Genomic DNA, 17459 nt, shown 5'->3' with positions numbered 1-17459 from the left:
ATATGAAACATATATCGCTTATATACAATAATAAGTTTACGTGACATTTTGAAATCGGAATTAAATAAATTTATCTAATAAAATTATTTTCTTAAATAATATTTTTCTATTTTTATTTATCTTTTTATCTACTCGCGCAATGTATTGATGATAAATATAATGATAAATATGATAGAGGATGTAGGAAATAAAAAATTATAAAGATTACTGGAAGAGCCACATTTATTATGCAAGCGTGTCCCTTTTCTCTCGTATATTCGAATAATGCGATATCGCGGGACAACCTGTGCCCTCCTTCGTGCTTCGCACGAATTGTACAAATTCTCAGATATACATATACCTTAATGTGTATTATGATATTACGTGATAGAAATAATTAAACGAGTTTGCGAATGATATCGTTAGGAGAGACATGTGACATTCTTGATTCTTGCGCATCGGACATGCGTTCTCTCTCCTCTCGCAGCCGATACAAAATAATATATTTACAAAAGAGATTAAACTCCCATGTCGATTCTTTCTGTGAAAAAAATCGCGGCGAAACTTCGTCGACAACTTCCCTTTACTTCTTTCAAACACATATTCAAATGCTGCTCCGCGCATGTCAAAAACACATTCGCAGCCACGTGATTTTGTCGTCAAATATTTTGACTAAAAAGCACTTAGTGTTTGATATTCGTTTCTCACAGAGAATCGCTCCTCTCTCTCTCTCTCTCTCTCTCTCTCTCTCTTCTCTGAGGATGAGAGTCCGTGAATTAAGCCCGATTTAAGACCTTAATGTAAAGCTATATACAATATTGCCCTGCAGGATACGCACGCTTTGATACGCAATACATTAAAACCTAGTCTCGCAATTTTTGGATTTCAATGTCAACGGTTGATTTGAACGGCAACAATTGGCACGTACTAACCGCGAGCGGTGGCGATAAAGAATAACGATATCTCGCTATCAATTCATTTTGGAAGACCTACCGCATCTGTGCCTGGGTCTTGATCGACGATCATGATTTATCACAGAATAAAGTAATGCAAAATAGTCCAAACGCTAAACTATTCGTAAATTTAACGATTTCATGCACGTCATTCCCACATCTTTAACGTGACTTTGACCCTAAATTAAAACCTAACAAATCTTAACTATATATAAATGAAAGAACAATGAGATTGCACAAAATTGTTGATTTTTTTTAAAAGTTCTCACGTGCAGATATCTAAATATGAGATTATTTCTCTTTACAATTAGCAATCTTTCTCCAATTTTAGAAAAAGAAATACATAAATGCATCTTTAAATTATGTAACTATAATCCACATACATTAGAATTTTAAATTTTGTTAATTAAACGAAGGATAGTTTTCAATATTATTGATATTATATCTTAAATAATGATCCTAAAATCTAGTTAAAATTAAAAAGGATATTTTTACAATATTAGATAATTATAATCTAAATGAAAAAAAAAAATTATTGATAACAATAACAAAATAGAAAATATTTAAGCTATTAATACAAGAAACCAATTATAGATAGTCTTTCATTTAACCAGATATCTCGCAGGTACGCTACGTCATAGCGTTGAAGAAATATACAATATATTAAAATTAAATTGATCAAATATTTTACATATTCAATAATGTCAACGCACACGTTATGTTACGATTAGATAAAATACACACAACCTTATATGTCCATATAGATTTTGGTCTTAAAATAAACATATAAAAATGAAGAGCTGCAACGCATGCAAATCAGCAAATAAATTTATTTTCGACAAAACGAATGCTTTAAATATATTCATATCTCATATCCATATTATCGAAGCATAAAAATACAATAAAAAAATTCGTTATCTAAAAAATCCCTGTCTGAGTATTAAAAAGGATCATCGATCGTCGAATTATTTTAATAATAGCATTTAAATGAGCGCTATAGTTCGGATGTCAAAGCAACATTACACGCGATAAGAATTGATGTTAGAGAGAAGATCGGAATTATTAAAAATTCATTATCTCTCTCTTTCTCTATCCTCCTTTAATACGTTTTCCGTGAATATAAATTGACATTGATAGTAAAAGTTGTAGCGATATGTTAACAGCACTATAAATACTATCGATGTGCGTACGTACATGCGTATGTATAATACAATTATATAAGATTATTTTATGGAAAATTTCAATAAATCGAACAGAATTTTTATTAATCCGCTTTGAATAATTTAAGGATATAATGGAAGCTCTTCATTCATATTGTATATTAATAATTAAGAATAGATCGGCACAAATTTCTAATTTTGTCTCACATTGTAATCATGCCAATCTACTTAATAATTAATTACACACGCAGTTATTCAGCATTTTTTAACGGATTAATATAAGCTCTGAAAAAATAGTGTTCACTGTGTAAAATGTAACAAATCTTCAATAATCTCTGCAATTGTTTAGAAAATTTAGGGTTCATGATGTGATCGATGTAAAAATGCTCATCCAAAAATACGACATCGATGAACACAAATTCTTTTTTTTTTTTTTCTTCTTAATCCATATTCTTCGAAAAATCTAACAAAGAAAATTCAGCTAACTTCGATTACAAAGAGAAGTTTATCTACAACATAATCACTTACGTTTATTACGCCCTGTGGTCGAGAGTACAAAATTAAGTACATTTAAGCATTTGTATATGTATAGTCGCAAAAGCGACGTTTAAATATCGGAAATGATGATGCGATTCTTCTGTCTTGTCCTGCGAACGGTCACTATTATTAAAAAATCGGTCCTTAACTTTAAAATTAAGATCTATCTTTCTGAGAATTTTATTGCTCAGACGGTTAACTATGTTTACTGTAGTTGCTTTATCTCGGGAATTCTATTATACTCAACAGCGACCTCGCAATGATGGAAGGGGACAATATATATATGTCACTCTAACGACTCCAATCGATTATCGTATTAATTACATACACGCACGCGGATATTACATCACACGTATACGCACACATACACACATATATACGCACACACGTACCGTGTTTCCTTCCAAAAATGATATGGCTTCTACGAAAATGCGAGTTTCTTGTTCCCACTGATATTGTTTCGCCCATCTCAGAAAGAAGGATCGATCAAAAGCTCCGCACATCCACACCCGCTCGTCCTTGAGATTTTTTTTTTTTCCTTTCTGTAGATAATTTGATCTAACATTAATTTATTACTTATTAAATCATCGTCTAGTACAGCTCTTGGACGGACGGTTCTCTCCGCTCCGAACAAATAGCTCAACCAACGTGATAGTCGAACGCCTCGTTTACGCCTCGCTTTTGTAACGAATCGCTTTTAAACGATCATCTGCGATAGGACTATATTAATTCCGTAGAAGAGATAAACGCGACAAAACATAAAATAAGCTTTTCCGTCTATTTGTAGAAATATGAACAAAGTGTTATTGGTGGTAATCTCAGAAAAGTGTTCGCATCAAGAGAAGAACCAAGACGCCAGTTTATACGGATCGATACTAAAATGCTGTCTGTCTTATATATACATATATTGCGACCTAACGAAAAAACGTTCGCTAGATTCATTGCGGATGCGACGTGGTCAGAGGCCCCATCGTGACACAACCAGTGGAATATATGCATTTTTGCACTTGTTATACGATCTACTACATCTATCAACATTGCACGTCTTATCAGCTTCTTGTTACTTATATATATATATATACTGGGTGGCCCATTTTAATCCATCCAGTCGAATATCTCAAAAACCAAGCCCGGAAGAGAAAAATGTTTCAGACAAAAGTTGTTTGGTTTCGAGGGGGCCATAAGATGGTACCATTGGTTTGACCTTGGACGTTCATTTGAAGATCATGTGAAGGTCAATTTTAAAATCTTAAATAGAAACCCCCATTTTTTATTTAGTATTCTTGTAGCTGACATCGAGAGCTTTCCAAAACACTATAATAAAGTATTTTTTTTATTAAGTACTTTTTGAGTTATAAAAAAAAAATTGTTTTTAAGAAAATTATTTACAATGTATTTTTTTAAACAATTATTTGTTTCTTTTTTGGCACTAATTAATTTGTCTCATTATTCTGTACATAGAAGTATTACGGTAAAATTATCGAAAACTGAATATTTTACGAAATATTTTATTTTTTATATCAAAATATGTCAGATTAAAATATAAAATAACTCAAAAAGTACTTAATAAAAAAATACTTTATTATAGTGTTTTGGGAAGCCCTCGAGACAAGCTACAAGAATACTAAATAAAAAATGGGGGTTTCCCTTTAAGATTTTAAAGTTGACCTTCACATGATCTTCAAATGATTTTCCAAGGTCAAATCAATGATACCATCTTATGGCCCCCTCGAAACCAAACAACTTTTGTCTGAAACATTTTTCTCTTCCGGGCTTGGTTTTTGAGATATTCGACTGGATGGATTAAAATGGGCCACCCAGTATATATATATATAAAAGTAACAATATAGATATAGATATGTATACATGAGTTTTAGATATATGTATTAATAAAGACGTAATCTCCGGTCGTTGCACGAAACGCGAAACATCGCGCACGCATTTGATTTGTAATCCCACACTCTTGGCAGCATATTCAATTTGACACTCGGTTTCTCATTTGTTATTGTCCTACGGCATCTTCTTTTTGTGTGCGACATAATTATCTTAATCGTGAAACTATCCTACGTGTATCACGGAATTGAACACGCTCCTCTTCGATATGTAGACGGTAAAAGAATAAAAACAAGTTTGCTCACTTGTTGTTTAATACCGCTATTCGGTATTCTTCCGAAGAGATTTCCGAAAGAGCTCTCTTCCATCGATTTACGCCTTCCCCACAATATTACTAATCAATCCAATCAAATCGTTATTTTTACGCCGTTTGCGTAAAAAAAATGCGTAATTTTTTTTTCTACGTTTTTCTTTTCCAAATAAACTTGAGGAATCCTGAAGATTCGAGCGCCTTTGGAAAACGAGATCCGTTTTTGTCGCTATCACTTATTACTTTTAACCAGTAATCGAACACATCACATCCCCGATTCGGCTATACCTTCGTCATCTGCAAAATAATAAATTAAATTAGTAGGAATTTATAGTGATTGCGATTAATGCTGCTTGTTTCACACATAGCAATCATGCTTGATGCAAGCTACATTGTGATTTTTGTAATTGCAAATAAATCGACATTGTTGTAGAAGCTGTGTGTTTGTAAAATAAATTAAAAATAAAAATATATTTTCTTTTTTCGAATATCCTATATTTAATATAATTTCTTAATCGTAATGCGAATAACATTATTGTATAAAGACACAATCTGCATATATAAATCTTAATCCGTGATCAAAATTTGTGATTAGAAAATTAATATATATATATTAATAAAGCGAGATCTTTAAAAAAATTTCTTTCAAACAAATTCCTTTAGTAGTTGATCAGTAATCTTGGTCGCTGCAGTTATTTTGCTAAAGCTTTTATGCAACAAATTATGATAATTAAGTGTAATATACACAAAGCATTCTCTGTTTTTCGCTGTTAATAAAGCATTATATCAATTTTTAATAAAATTATATATTTTTTCTTCTCTCTCTCTCTCTCTCTCTCTCTCTCTCTCTCTCTCTCTTTCTCGTTCGTGCTCTCACAAGCAGTTCACATACTAGATATACACGTAATATACAAATTATGCGCATAACTTTTATAACGTAAGGTTCATGCAGGGAAAAGGAAAAGCAACGATCGAAATTACCGTCGACGCAGGAATCGCTGTTCGAAGGTCACCTCTCCTTCTCATCCTCGGCAGGACTCTTAGTGTTTTCGACCGAGCTTCGATTCTTGCCTGAATATCAACAAAGGTCGCAAAAGATTGCAGAAAGGGGGGGTGTGAGTTATTAGGCGAAGGAAGTGAAATTGTTTTACAAAAAGAAAAACAATTATATGATTTTCTCAAGGTACAATACATGTGCTTAATAACCACCATCACCGCCCACACCATATATTTGCCATTACCATAAAAATAAACAATTTATTTATTATTTATTTTCGATATTACGTATTTATTTTTGATATTCTATTTTATAAAATATTTTATATTATCCTTTTATCAATAATAATTTATTAATTTTAATATTCTCTGTGAAATCTTCAACCCGTTTCCAAGTGCAGGAAAGGACTTTGTACAAGAAAGAAAACACAGAGGGAAGAAATTATAAATACTCCGTTTAGAGTTTCTTCAATACATGCACTACGCCCGACCCTCTGCGGCTTCTCAGCTTTTCAACAATCGATATTTCAATTACCTATCATGATGCATTGTCTAAGTCGCACTTGGTCTTTCATCACCCAACTTATGTCTCGCAATCGTCTCAATTATAATTCAGGATATCTCGATAGAATTACGGGGCGTACCTTCGAATCCCTGATTGTCATGAATCTCTCGTGGCGGTCCAGTAGTATCCTGTCCCTCCAGAACAGCCAGAAGACATTGATGGATGCAGATGTACTGCTGTTCCGTCTGGACCATCCAGACTCGCTCCTTCCTCATCGCCCAGACGATTCCAAAGATGTCAACGTATTTCGATACGAGAATCTGCTGCAATATTCTGTCGAGGGTGATAAAGGTGCCGCTACGACCTACGCCAGCACTGCAATGAACGACTATGGGCCTCTGATCGGGTCTAACGCGTTCTCTGAAAGCTCGCACGAACCTCGCCAAAGTCTGAGGTGGACTGGGAACGCCGAAATCCGGCCAGGTGGTAAAGTGAAAGTGCTGTATCACTCTCTTTATATCGCCCTATGACAAGATATTTTGGGATGACGGAATACTTTCGAGTTTTATTCGAGAGACCGAAAGCGATGCAATCATCAAACAGCCTTTTAATACAATTCGTAATAAACATAACAAAAGAGTAATACAGTTACTCACTCTGCATAACATGAATTCCGTGATGCTCCAATCCGGATAGTGCGTCTCGTTTAATATCGTGACACAAATGTCCCCATAATATACCGGTAAAGTATCCACTGGCCAGTAATGATCGCATTTCTCTCTACCCTTCTCTATACATCTCGTTAGCATCACGATAGCTCTGCTATTGCTCTCCCACACCATTCGCCAGAAATCGTCGCGAGTCGAATGCAACGGTCCTTGGGTCACGATGAACTCCCTTGGCGAATTGTGACCCTGAGTTATGAATAAGAAAATTTTCAGAAAAAATTAATACTTATAACGTTAAAATTGATGTTTTCTCATTATCGAATTTAAATTATATATTTTAAATCATTTTAAATATTTTTAGAAGAAAAAAATATTTTATCCACAGTTTTTACGTACCGGAACATAATTGGCGTTGATATAGTCGGAACCTTCTTCATCATCGACAGGTTGAAGCTTGAACCTACTGTGATCGTACGGAAGAATATTCGTGAAGCGATTTTTAGGCCTGTTACAAGGCAAGTCCGCTGCTGTGCAAGGCTGATCTCTTCCGACGTGCTTCAGCTCTTCAAACTCTTCCGAGAACCGGAAGTCTGAATCCGCCGACATTGTACGATAATGCTCGGCAAAATCTTCGACTTTAATAGGCCGGCTGTAATAGATATAACGACATATTATATCGTGAATACGATACTATAAATTTTGTCATCGACGAGAAAATTCAACTGTAAACTTATCTCTCAGCGCAAATTATTCGTCTTTAAAATTAATATTATTATTATTATTATTATTATTATGCAAAAATAAAAGAAAAATTGAATTAAAGTATAATATTATAGTTTCCTGGCACCTTGTCTCAATAACACTGTCCGGCAATGACAGATTGTCGGTTGCCCTGGTTTCTGTCGTTTTACGACCCTGACTTCTTCTTCTTCGCATAAACAGTCCGATGCCCAATAGAAATAGCAGCAACGCTATAGCGACGGTGACACCGACTATGATGGCCGTGTTGTCCTTATCTGTTTGACACGCACAGCGAATTTTAAGTTTCGCGATGAATCAAACGATCGCCAAGGATAGTGCGAGTTAGATAGATTTCGCGCTAAAAAAAAATTGTCGTATTTATCTCGCGGGACGTACATAAGGCTTTTATTCCGGAGATCTTACCTGCCAGCAGCAATCCTTGGGCAGACATGTACACGAAATAACGAGGCATGAATTTAGCGAGGCTTTCACTACATGCGCAGTGTGCCTCTAAAGCTTTACGAACCACTTGTCGTATCCGATATACGTGCTACCATTATTATATTATTTTTTTAATACACATATTTTTATTTTTATTTATTTTATTACGCATACTTTTGAATTTTCACTACTTGACTAATGAAAGACATCGGATACGTTAATGGCACGCGATTTTTTTTCCTCAGGCCTTTCACGCGATCGCTCTCACCTGTTTGAATGGGAAAGCTGTAGCTGGTGTCCGTAAATTTGTCTGGTGCTGTAAACGCGCGCACCTTCACCCGATAAGTGGATCCCGATTTCAATGGTCCATTACAGTATCCAATTTTGTTGTCACAATTTTCAGAACCAATCGTAAAGTCCTCCACTGATCCGTTTTTGAAAGGATAATACGGTTCCATCACCTATACATTTTAATAAAATTTTAGTGAAATTATGACTGAATATAGTTATTTTATTAATACTATACGTCATACATATATCTTTTGACATAATAGCGTTTATAATAATTCAAAAAATAAAATAGCAGTAAATAGCAAAAATTTAGATTCTTTAGATGCCAATTCGAGTAAATCAATCGTTTTCACAATTTATCATGCATCTTATTTTTATAGATCATTAAATCTTTATAATTAATATTCTATACGTTTAACGTATCAGTATATTTAAAATGCATAACATATTATTTTTTTGTTTACAACTACAATAATTATACGTATAAAATATGTATTATAAAAACCTGCGTAAACATTTTCTTGGTATTTGAAATCAAATTGTTCAAAATATCCATCGTATTTATTAAACTTATGTTCATAATTATAAGATGCATAGCAATTTTCCGTGTCGCAACATTCCGCAATAAACTTTGCTTTTAATTTGCTATGCAATTTCTTTGTAATGGAATATTAATAATAATACTCATGACATTAGATCACTCGGCTACAGGAAACTGCAGTCAATTGATATGTCCATTAAACACACAATTAATTCATCAATATCTATAAAATGTTTAAGGTAATCGTCTGATGCGATCCTATTTGCGTATTTCACCATTTTACACATTATTTTCGATTAAATCTAATAATACGAGATCTAATAACAATAGAAATCGTCACAAATTAAAAAAACTGTAACTTGTAAATTTCAGATGTATAGTTTTCTTTTGAAAACTTTATTAAAAATCAGTTATATACACACACTGCGCGCTATCCTTTATACGATAAGCGTAAATAATACGATATAATTATATGATTTTATTTTCTAAAACGTCACAGTAAATTCACATCTTCACTTTCGCAATTTCAAAACGCAACTAAATTACGTATATCCTTCGGTTTGTGCATAATATGCTGGCCGCAGTCCCCGAGCGTTCATGCGTAATCGCGAATCTACGTCATAACGCATACATTTTACGACAATCGTCCATGATCTTGCAAATCAACGTGCCCCGTGATATAATATGTTGCATCGATTAAACGTTTATTTTTTTCTTGTGACATATTGCATGCATCAATGTGACATTGACGCTGTCGATTCTTAGAAAAAGAGAGCTCTCTATGCACATTTATATTTAACGATAATTAAAATTCAATACTGCATCGGTTTTGTTATATAACGCATTTTTAGCGCGATTCAGGAATATTTCGCAACTTAATACCCGAATATCTGAATGTATGAAATAAATTATAAATAAATATATCATTTTTTAATTTAATAAAAAAGTCCGTACGCTTTAAAATTATTAGTAGAAAAGCTGTGCGAAATAAATAAATAAAAAATAAAATTTTTTTTACCTGATACGGTGGCCAAATGCTGTAAGCCTGAACGTCCCTCCAACTGGGCATCTCCAATCCAGAAGCGTTCTTGCTATCGTCTTCAGCGACGATGACGGTGTACGATGTGACCGCGCCGTTTTGCTCGCTGAAGTAATTCTTTCTGAACCTAATTTGTATCGTCGTGCTACTCCTGCAGACCTCGGTCGGCACCACTTGTGTAGATGGCTTCGGAGGTGCCAGTATCGGCATCTTTTGCTTCCAGATCGCCTCAGGACCAAAGCCGATCTTCGTCTCCGCTTGAATCCGGAAGACATACGTCTTACCCGGTATAAGGGACTTGATGACGCCGCGGAATTCATTCGACTTGAAGTCCTGCATCTGGATGTAGGTCGAGCTCTAGTGGGATCACGAGAAAAAATATTTGCTATATTATTTATATTGGGTGATTGCATAAGTTCGTGCCCGATTTAAATATAAACTTCAATAGATTATATTTTAGAGATAACACTTTTATTAATCAATTATATAGTCTCCATTCTTTTCTACAATGGTTTTCCAACGATCTATAAGCTTGTCGATTCCATTTTTGAAGAAAGAACTTGGTTTTTCTTGAAAAAAGTTTGTAAGGTGGTTTTCGACAGCTTCCTCGGAATTGAGATTCTTGCCATTTAACCTATTCTTCAAAGACCGGAACAGATAAAAATCTGAAGGCGCAATATCTGGAGAATATGGCGGGTGCTGCAGAATTTCCCATTGCAACTCCTGCAGTTTTCCTGCAGCTTATTCCTTTCAGTCAGGAGATGCGGCACCCACGTATCAAGCTTGGAAATGTATCCAAGCTTTTTTAAATGACGAAAAGCGGTTGAATTATCGATGTTCAGCCTCTCAGCAATATCCTCAGTTGTAATCCTTGGGTTTCTTTTCACTAAGGCATGCACAATGTCATCATCAATGCCAGAAGGCCGTCCAGAGCGGGGTTGATCCTCCATGTTGAAATCACCATTTCGAAATCTGCCAAACCACTTTTTGACTGTTCGGAGAGCAGGAGCGCGGTCCAAATAAACGCTTTGAATATTTTTATGTGCAATCCCAACACTCACGCCTTTCCGAAATTCATATAGCATTACATGCCGCAAATGCACCTTTCGTTCTCCATTTTTAATGATTTCTCTTATGCACAAATGAACTTATCTGAACAATGTCTGACGCTAAATTGACATAAGACAACGTCATCTATTCGGTGTAAGCAACAATTATCACACGAAAACAATAGAACTTAAGTTGCCATCTATGAAAATCGGGCACGAACTTATGCAATCATCCAATATTTCTCAATGCGCAAAAAGATGTCATTGAAATCTCGTTTTGACATTTCTTTCGCATATTTTTTAAGTAATCGTATAAAAATATGAATTCTTCACACAGTATACTTGTTTGCAAAAGGGAATCTTACTTCTAAATTATAAGTGATGCTAAATTTTCTAATGATGCCATTTTGTTCCTGACTGGGTAGAGACCAGACGAAGATGATGTCGCTCGGTTGAATATCGATAGGATGAAACTTCTCCACCTTTCCCGGATACGATTCGCTGGTGGTGAAACTGGCGCTGAGCGGATTTGAGACTCTCAAGATAGAAGATTCTGTGCCCGAACGTACAACCAACGTGAATGTATAATTCCTATGCGGCTTCAAATCGAAGATGGTGATCATGTTGACCGAGGTTATATTTTGTATATAATTCCCTTCTGTGTTAATATACTGCACTTCAAAAGCATCATACTCTCCGTGCGGAATGTCCCAGGTCAACGTGATCCTCGTATCATTCACGTCAATCGCGTGGATCGCAGTGATCGGTTCGGGATCTAAAAATCATATTTATCTTCGGGCTAATAAAAAGATAGACGGAGTCTTAACAAGATTACTGACTGTTCTTATATAAATATTAAAAAAAAAAAAAAAAACAATATTTTTAATCGCATAGATAAATATATCTCAATATAATAATATAAAAATACTAAACAGATATATTGGTACAAATAATATGAATAAATTTATTATATCCCCTTAGAATTATATATATATATATATATAATCATTACAAATAACATATAATTAATTTAAAGATACTGTCAATAAAAACTGAAATGTTATGTAAAGATATTATTATTCTTATTTAATTTTTTCACTGGGATCTCGCGACAGTGCGTGAGTAAAATAATAATTACATCATGTATCATGTGTTATACTATAAAATAATACAAATAATATCTCAAGAAAAAATATAATACCACGTTTCTAAGTGGGCTGCTTGTAAACTCGTAAATTATGTTAGATACAGAAATAATAGAAACTTAAACCCTCGATTTTAAACAATTGAAGCAAACATAACGTTCACGAATCACTCATAAATTTAGTAAAAATCGAATTAGCATCTATTGTAATGAAGCTGTATTGCGTGAATACTTACAGAGTCGATCTTGTCGGAGGAGAGGTCTGCTCTCCACATTATCGCTTACTGTCCAAACGGTCACGTTATACAATCTGCCAGGTGTTAATCCAACAAATGTAACTTTGGTGTCAGTGTCGTCTACCATACGCTCTTTCGTGGTGTTATTGTCATCACTAATCCTAAATCGGTAGAGATCGAACTTGGAAGATTGTATCGGCGTCGGCGTGTATCGCAACGTCAATGACCCCGGTTGATCCCGGTCGACCACTACGACGACCTCGGACTGGATGAGTGGCACTAGATTTCAAAGTCTCGTTTTTTGTTTGCCTAGTTATGAATCGACCTACCATGATCATCTTAATCATTCATCGTTCGTCAACTTTCAGACGAGGTTACACCAAGCCGGTCAACGAAAAAAATTCTGATAGATAAATATAACATAATAGAAACAGAAGAGCAGACCAAGCAAAGATTATTGATAAAGGAAGACAAGAATGTATCTGTTAATATCCAGGCGAAATTCGTTAATGAATTATCAGATAAATGGCAAAAAATAACAGATACGCTAACAAGACCTTACTCGTCGCTCCTAATAACGAAGAAGATCGATGCACTCACTCGTTCTCGTGGTTAAATTGCTAATGTCGCTGACTAGATCGTAAGACACCGTGTAGACGACGAAGAAGTACTGTACTCCAGGCATTAGATCGCTCACCAGGACCTTTCCCATTTGTACAGCGTTCTCTTCGAAACTGATATCGGATGCATCGTTGCTCTCGCTAACGTTCTTCGTTCTAGAGTCCTCTGGATTTTTTATCGGCCACCATCTTATAACGTAGGTCTCGATACGACCTTCCGGTCGCGACCATTCAAGAGTTACGTTGGTAGAGTCGACGATCGGCGTGATATTTAAAACTGGATTGGGTTCTAAAATGACAAGAAAATTTATTTAGTAACGAGATCGCGCTGTTAATTATTTAAATACCTTAATTATTAAAAAAATTATACTTACTGACTGTGTGATTTACTTGCAACGGATACAGACTTTCAACGCCATAACTGACAGTGTTTACTTGTATAGTATATCTTTCGCCAGGTGTCATATCCGTGACTTCCGCTTCCGTATCGCGAACGCTTGGGAGTTTGACCCACCTAGGATCGTCTTCCGTACGGTATCTGATGGAATATTCGGTAAATATTGAATCCGTTGGAGCTTCCCAGTGCACGACAACAGTGTTGCTTGTGACCTTTTCGATACTGAGATTCTTCGGTGGATGAGGCACTGAAAAATAATTCAATACATCGTTAATAAATCAAATAAATTTGTACAATTTCTACTAAATAATAGATAAAAAATTTAGAGAATGATTATTACTTACAGACAGCTTGCATATAATCGTGTGGCTCGCTTCGGAGTCCATGGCTAATGGCGAAAACTTTGACCTCGTATGCTGCACCAGGATAAAGATCTTCCAAAACGATATGCGACTCTGTAGTCAGAGTGGTCGCACTTTCTCCGGTGTCGTTCCTATTGTGGGTTACTTCAAATTTTTCCTGCTTAGAATTGACGTCACTCTTCCAGGAAATGTTTAAACCCTTTTCAATTGGTTTCAGATCTTCAATCACAGGACTGGCTGGACGCGTCGCTTGGTACAGGACGGTTTCATTTGACTCGATTTTATTGCTAATTGCTTGCACTATTATAGAATAATTTCTTCCTGGCAGCAAAGCTTCCAGAGTAACCTGTAGATTTAACGATTACGTCAGAGAGAGAAAGAGAGAAGAATAAAACGAAACAATGCGATTGAAACAAATTAGGCAATGGTGAAGAATTATTTTATTCTAAATTATTTTATTTTATAATTTATAAGACCTTTGTTTTATCAGTCGTCAAAGTGTTACTATCGCCACCAATCGTCGTTTCCACCTCATGATATTGTAACTTGTAACTGTCTTGTGTACTGGAATTCTCCGGACTCCAGGAAACCTCCACCATACCAGTTTTTTCATCGATTACTGCTCTAAGGTCGTGAACGGGTAATGGCTCTACAAATATGAAAAAGAGATGGAGAAGAAAATATAATTATAAACAATCGTGAGGAAAGAGCATCGGTTCTAGCAGACTAAATTAAGAGGTAATGCGTGGAAAGCGGACAACGTACTCAGAGTAACATCTCCGCTGGCCGGCCAGCTGGTGACCTTGCCAGAAACCGTCTTCACGACCACTTGATACGTCTTGCCAGGCTCCAAGTCCTTGAACTCCCATCTGTTCTCGTCGTCCCGGTTTCGCGTGACAGGCGCGAGCCTCCGATTACTACCGAGCGATATTTGATACTTGTCGAACTCGGAAGTTCCATTGGGCGGATTCCAAAACATGCGGAAGGAAGTCGACGTTATGGAAGATTTATCGAAAGTCACATTGAGGGGACGCAACGGTACTGTACGATACTGAGCTGTGGTAGGCGCGGACGTCTCGTCCTCCGAAACAGTCTGCACGGAAATGTTATACGCTCTACCTGTAATATGAAGACAATTTAGAAAAATAATGCAATTTTTACTGTTTTTCTAAGAGATGGTATGTCAATTTATGTTGAAATATTAATTTTCTTAATATCGCGACATATTGCATTTTTCTTTTGGACTTCAATAACCAATAATAATTAATACTTGACTTATGATAAGCTTTAAACTAAATAATTCCATTTTTCCAAAATCTGTATTAATTTTAGTGTTTAATTTTATCACATAAAACATATTTGATAATTGGAAAAATACGTGATTATAAATTAACAGAAAATTTACGAATTAATTTGGTTGAAACTTTAAAAGTCAAGCGGTTTTATTTTGAATTTTCATACCATACAAGTTTTTTTCCTATTATACAATTAGCTTTCTAAGAAATACCGCAGATAACAGTTGTAGTAATGAATTCCGTTGCAGCTTATATAATCAAGTGAATTAGACATCTGCAGCATTTTAAGTATAGAAAACGATACGTTCGATACACGACTTAATTAGACTTAAATAAAATAATACTTTTGTAATTATCGATCTTATGAATAAATTAAGCTCTCTAACGTATGGAAATTTCTTCGATAGACCTGTTTAAGGTCTTTTAAATAAATTGTTTATTTTTAGTTTTTAAAAAGATAAATATTGATACAATTGTACAATCGTCTTGGAATTCATGAACTGCTCTATTTAATTGCAGACGCGTACTTTCTTTACGATTCTACTTGAAATATAGTTTCGCTTCGTATATCTAGAAAAAGGAAACAATAAGGCCAATTCAATTTCAATGTGTGTATATAAATATTTTGTAACATATACACATTGTAATTTAAGAGGAAAGAGAGGAGAAGAGAAATTGCACGTTATATGATCTGTCAAAAGTTTTACATTTTATATTTTAAATGGCCAAAAATGCGCACGCGCAGTTCCTGTTTTTGCAAATTTGATTTCTCACGAAATAATGTAACAGTGTGTCTTGAAATACGTTTACGTAATTTATATACAATCTTGTTTATTTAGTATACCCGATAGTGTTCAGTGCGTGTAATTATGCGATAGCAAACTAGCTGACCTGGAACGAGTCCTTTGAAAGCTGCCTGTGCAGGACCAGGCGGCTCGCCCTCCTTCTCTACATAGAGAACGGATTCTATGGCGTCCGGTGGATCTATACTAACTTTATAATGCGTGTATATTCCGGCAGGATAAGGCGGTTGCCATAGCACCAGCAGCGTCGTTTCGTTCCTGAACCAGACGATAAACTTTCCCGGAGTATTCGGTTCTACAAATAATTCAATGCGACACGTTTGTTACGCGAAATTTAAGGGAAGAAAAAAAACTTACTTTTGCATTATTCTCAATTATATATACTTGTCGTAAAGTTCCTGCTGGTGTAAGCGACGCTCTCCTTGGCGTCCAGCACGGTGAAGAGCTGAAGCGAGTACGTGGCACCGGGAGTGAGATCTCGAAGTGTATACGGCACCGAGTCGACTGGGATGACACTGGTCTTGGGATTTCCGGTGTCACTGAAGCTCTGCGTTCGCAACCGGAAACCGGAATAATTCCCTTGGGCCGGAGGTGACCAATATACGATCGCGGTTTTCCCATTTCTCACCGATAGCGTCAAGTTTGAAGGCGGATCGGGTGCTAGTGAAGAGAGAACAAAATTATATCTTCATTCTTTAGCCATTAATTTAAACAAATAAATTGCCCTCTCAGCCGATAAGAGAACAAATCGTCCATATCTATTGCAAGAGAGCATCGTTAAAAAAAGAAATACGCTATTAAAAACAATCATCGCTGAACAATATCTAATTGCGTACGTGTCGTAATCGAGGCGGTCCACGTAAGCCAGTCGTGAAGAGTACTATTGCTGTAGTACAGCCAATATTCGTATCTCGTACCGGGCAGGCCATCCTTAAACTTTATGACATCACCGATCTCGGTGGCGGCTATAGTGGTATTTGGCGGTGGAGAGCCGACGGGTGGGCTGTAATCCAAACGGTACCAGGAACCACCCTGGCTTAAGTTGCCCGGTATCTCGATTGCGAGATCAGCCGAGTACGTGACCTGCGGCCAAACATACGGGAATTGCCGTTAACTCGTACGCGCGTCTATCATATCGGAATTATTATCTCTGTGGCATTTGCATTAATAATAATGTATGGTATATTTAGCATACAGAGGAAAGATCGAGAAGCTAACATATTATATTATTGTAGCAAATTTCATTTGCTGAATTATTATGTGAATAATACGAGAAAATACGCTTTTTAAAAATATAAATTACTTTATTTACCGAGAACATTTATTTTTTGCTGAATCTACAAGTTATTTTAATAACGTAAAAATATTGAGTTTCATTCCATTTCATTAAAAAAAAATATACATACTATACGTTTTTTATTACGCTGTATAATATTTTGTTTTAACAGACAAGTAGATTAAATATAGAATAGCAAAAAAAAACAATAACAAAATTCTTAGCAAAAGACTTATTAATTTATAAATTTGAATAAACAATTAATCATGCGTAGACATATAGG

At 35.4% G+C, this 17459-nt stretch overlaps 1 protein-coding gene across 4 annotated transcripts in view; it reads right to left on the bottom strand.

Annotated features, from left to right (window-relative positions):
* Positions 1–204: 204 nt before the first annotated feature.
* Ptp10d (Protein tyrosine phosphatase 10D) overlaps positions 205–17459 on the bottom strand; it is a 36834-nt gene continuing 19579 nt past the window's right edge. Inside the window, exons 3-21 of one of the 4 annotated variants that reach the window (XM_070295442.1) lie at positions 16737–16983; positions 16285–16560; positions 15989–16195; positions 14568–14921; positions 14279–14451; positions 13785–14148; positions 13418–13687; positions 13024–13332; positions 12424–12702; positions 11409–11818; positions 9974–10351; positions 8392–8584; positions 8106–8120; positions 7789–7957; positions 7338–7590; positions 6930–7187; positions 6413–6797; positions 5754–5843; positions 205–5069 (exon numbers count right to left, since the gene is read on the bottom strand). In XM_070295442.1, coding sequence (XP_070151543.1) covers positions 5782–5843; positions 6413–6797; positions 6930–7187; positions 7338–7590; positions 7789–7957; positions 8106–8120; positions 8392–8584; positions 9974–10351; positions 11409–11818; positions 12424–12702; positions 13024–13332; positions 13418–13687; positions 13785–14148; positions 14279–14451; positions 14568–14921; positions 15989–16195; positions 16285–16560; positions 16737–16983 — 4602 coding nt within the window. In that variant the 3' untranslated portion in view covers positions 205–5069; positions 5754–5781. The remainder of the gene's footprint in view (positions 5070–5753; positions 5844–6412; positions 6798–6929; positions 7188–7337; positions 7591–7788; positions 7958–8105; positions 8121–8391; positions 8585–9973; positions 10352–11408; positions 11819–12423; positions 12703–13023; positions 13333–13417; positions 13688–13784; positions 14149–14278; positions 14452–14567; positions 14922–15988; positions 16196–16284; positions 16561–16736; positions 16984–17459) is intronic. The other 3 variants (XM_070295444.1, XM_070295443.1, XM_070295445.1) reach the window with 3 other exon arrangements.

The sequence above is a fragment of the Polyergus mexicanus genome, unplaced genomic scaffold, assembly GCF_030449975.1.
Source record: "Polyergus mexicanus isolate NDT 795.1 unplaced genomic scaffold, iyPolMexi1.0 SCAF_5, whole genome shotgun sequence".
NCBI classification, from domain to species: domain Eukaryota; kingdom Metazoa; phylum Arthropoda; class Insecta; order Hymenoptera; family Formicidae; genus Polyergus; species Polyergus mexicanus.
The sequence above is the reverse complement of the archived record's forward strand: the minus strand, read 5'-3'. Positions and strand labels throughout refer to the sequence as shown.